The sequence below is a fragment of the Amphimedon queenslandica genome, unplaced genomic scaffold (assembly GCF_000090795.2).
Source record: "Amphimedon queenslandica unplaced genomic scaffold, v1.1 AMPQUscaffold_5161_Cont22865, whole genome shotgun sequence".
Taxonomy (NCBI): domain Eukaryota; kingdom Metazoa; phylum Porifera; class Demospongiae; order Haplosclerida; family Niphatidae; genus Amphimedon; species Amphimedon queenslandica.
The window spans coordinates 1-1,637 of record NW_003554532.1 but is presented as its reverse complement, the minus strand read 5'-3'; the positions used below and the strand labels follow the sequence as shown (position 1 = coordinate 1,637).

The 1,637-nt window shown below is 33.6% G+C and overlaps 1 protein-coding gene across 1 annotated transcript; it reads left to right on the top strand.

Moving 5' to 3' along the window:
* Positions 1-6: 6 nt before the first annotated feature.
* LOC109592455 (uncharacterized) lies at positions 7-986 on the top strand. Its single transcript, XM_020007886.1, has 2 exons — positions 7-194; positions 297-986. Exons 1-2 carry the CDS (start codon positions 78-80, stop codon positions 513-515), a joined length of 336 nt encoding a protein of 111 aa, XP_019863445.1. The 5' UTR covers positions 7-77; the 3' UTR covers positions 516-986.
* The last annotated feature ends 651 nt before the right edge of the window (positions 987-1,637 follow it).

Genomic DNA, 1,637 nt, shown 5'->3' with positions numbered 1-1,637 from the left:
TTTGCCTGCACTACATTTTCTTGCCCCGGATAAATGAGAGTCTTGATAATTGGAAGAAGGCATGGATTAAGCATCCTATGCGTTCAGAGCACAATCTATCACCTGAGCAATTATGGGCTACCAGTTTTCCTGGCGGTATTGAGGGAATTGACTCTTCTGTATTTCCTACTGATTTTTTTGAAAACAGTATTGATGTAAGTTTTGTTTTACCCTTAAACATGATTTTCTTAAATTATAATGTACATAGAATTTATGGCATGCATTTGCTTTAGATGTAATTCTCTCTATTTATATAGGCTAGCCAGTATGGGTTTGACTGGGATGGACCAATTGGTAACCATAGTCCGGATGAAGTAGTGGTTGTAGATGTACCAGAAATCCATTTTTCACCCCAAGAGGTACTATGCCACATTTTAGAAATGAATGTCAATCCAGTAGCTGAAAGTGATGAATATGGAATTGATCTCTATGTCAAATGTAAAATGATTGTACTTGATTTCTTGAGTAATCGTTAATAATGGTATTGTTGATGATTGATTCACAAATTTCTTTTTTGTAAATTTCTGATTTCTAAAATGAAGTTAAAGCAGGTTGAGAAGATTTTCTTGCATTACGTAGTTCTAATTAAGGCACCTAAGACTTTCAGTTACTGTTATACTAATAATAGATGTGTCTGCAATCTGCATGATGCTTGTCAGCACTTATAGCAGTTTAAAATTGTATTATAATTGCAGCAGAAAGATTTAAATGTGTAAGGTACTGAACTTGGGGGTTTGTACACCAAGCCATGGCATGGGTTTTTCTGTTAAAGCACTCGATCCGGAAACCTTCTCCATTGGGAAAACTATAAAAAGTTCTTGCATCTATGCCAAATTATGAAATATTAATAATGAACAGATTTGTAGTATCAGTTTAGGATTTATGCTGCAGTGCTGACATATCATCAAGTAGTTTGTTCAAGTAAGATCAATTATATATTTTCCCATTTGATGTTTCTCTGTTTGATTCTAGTCTAATTCAATCTATGTAGTATCAAGAGCACTGGACTATATTGCATGACAATACATTGTTGTATTGCTGTATGTTATTTTTTTATTTTTAATTGCCAAAAAAATATTTTTAAATATAATAATTTGTTACTACTATGCAGCGAAGGCATGCAATATGAAGCAGTTCATGAGGCAAGGTCCTTTCACTTGATCCACTCCAGGTTTAGCAATACAGAAATTGCATATTGATACATAAATAAATAAATGATTTTTTCAAGTATGTTAGCAGTGCAATTCCGATTGTTGTCTGGTATCAGCAGGTAGGTGTGCACAATTACTTGTTATGAAAAATATAAGTACTAAACTTGAATGAACAACTACAGAGATAATCAGCTAAACATACTTTCTGCATACTTAATAAGGGGGTGGGGCTGAAGGTTTTTAGCTGAAAACTCCAAAGTTTTACATCACAAGTCCCAGAAACACCAAAGATGTGCTTAATACAATAATTTGCTAGTGCTACAGCAAGTTTGAAAGGTTTTTGCAACCAAATTTCATATTTTGACTATTTTGACTAAAAACTTGGTTTCAGGCAGAATGTAACCATTTATTGGTTTACAGGGCTTGAAAAGCAAATCAGCTACTTCT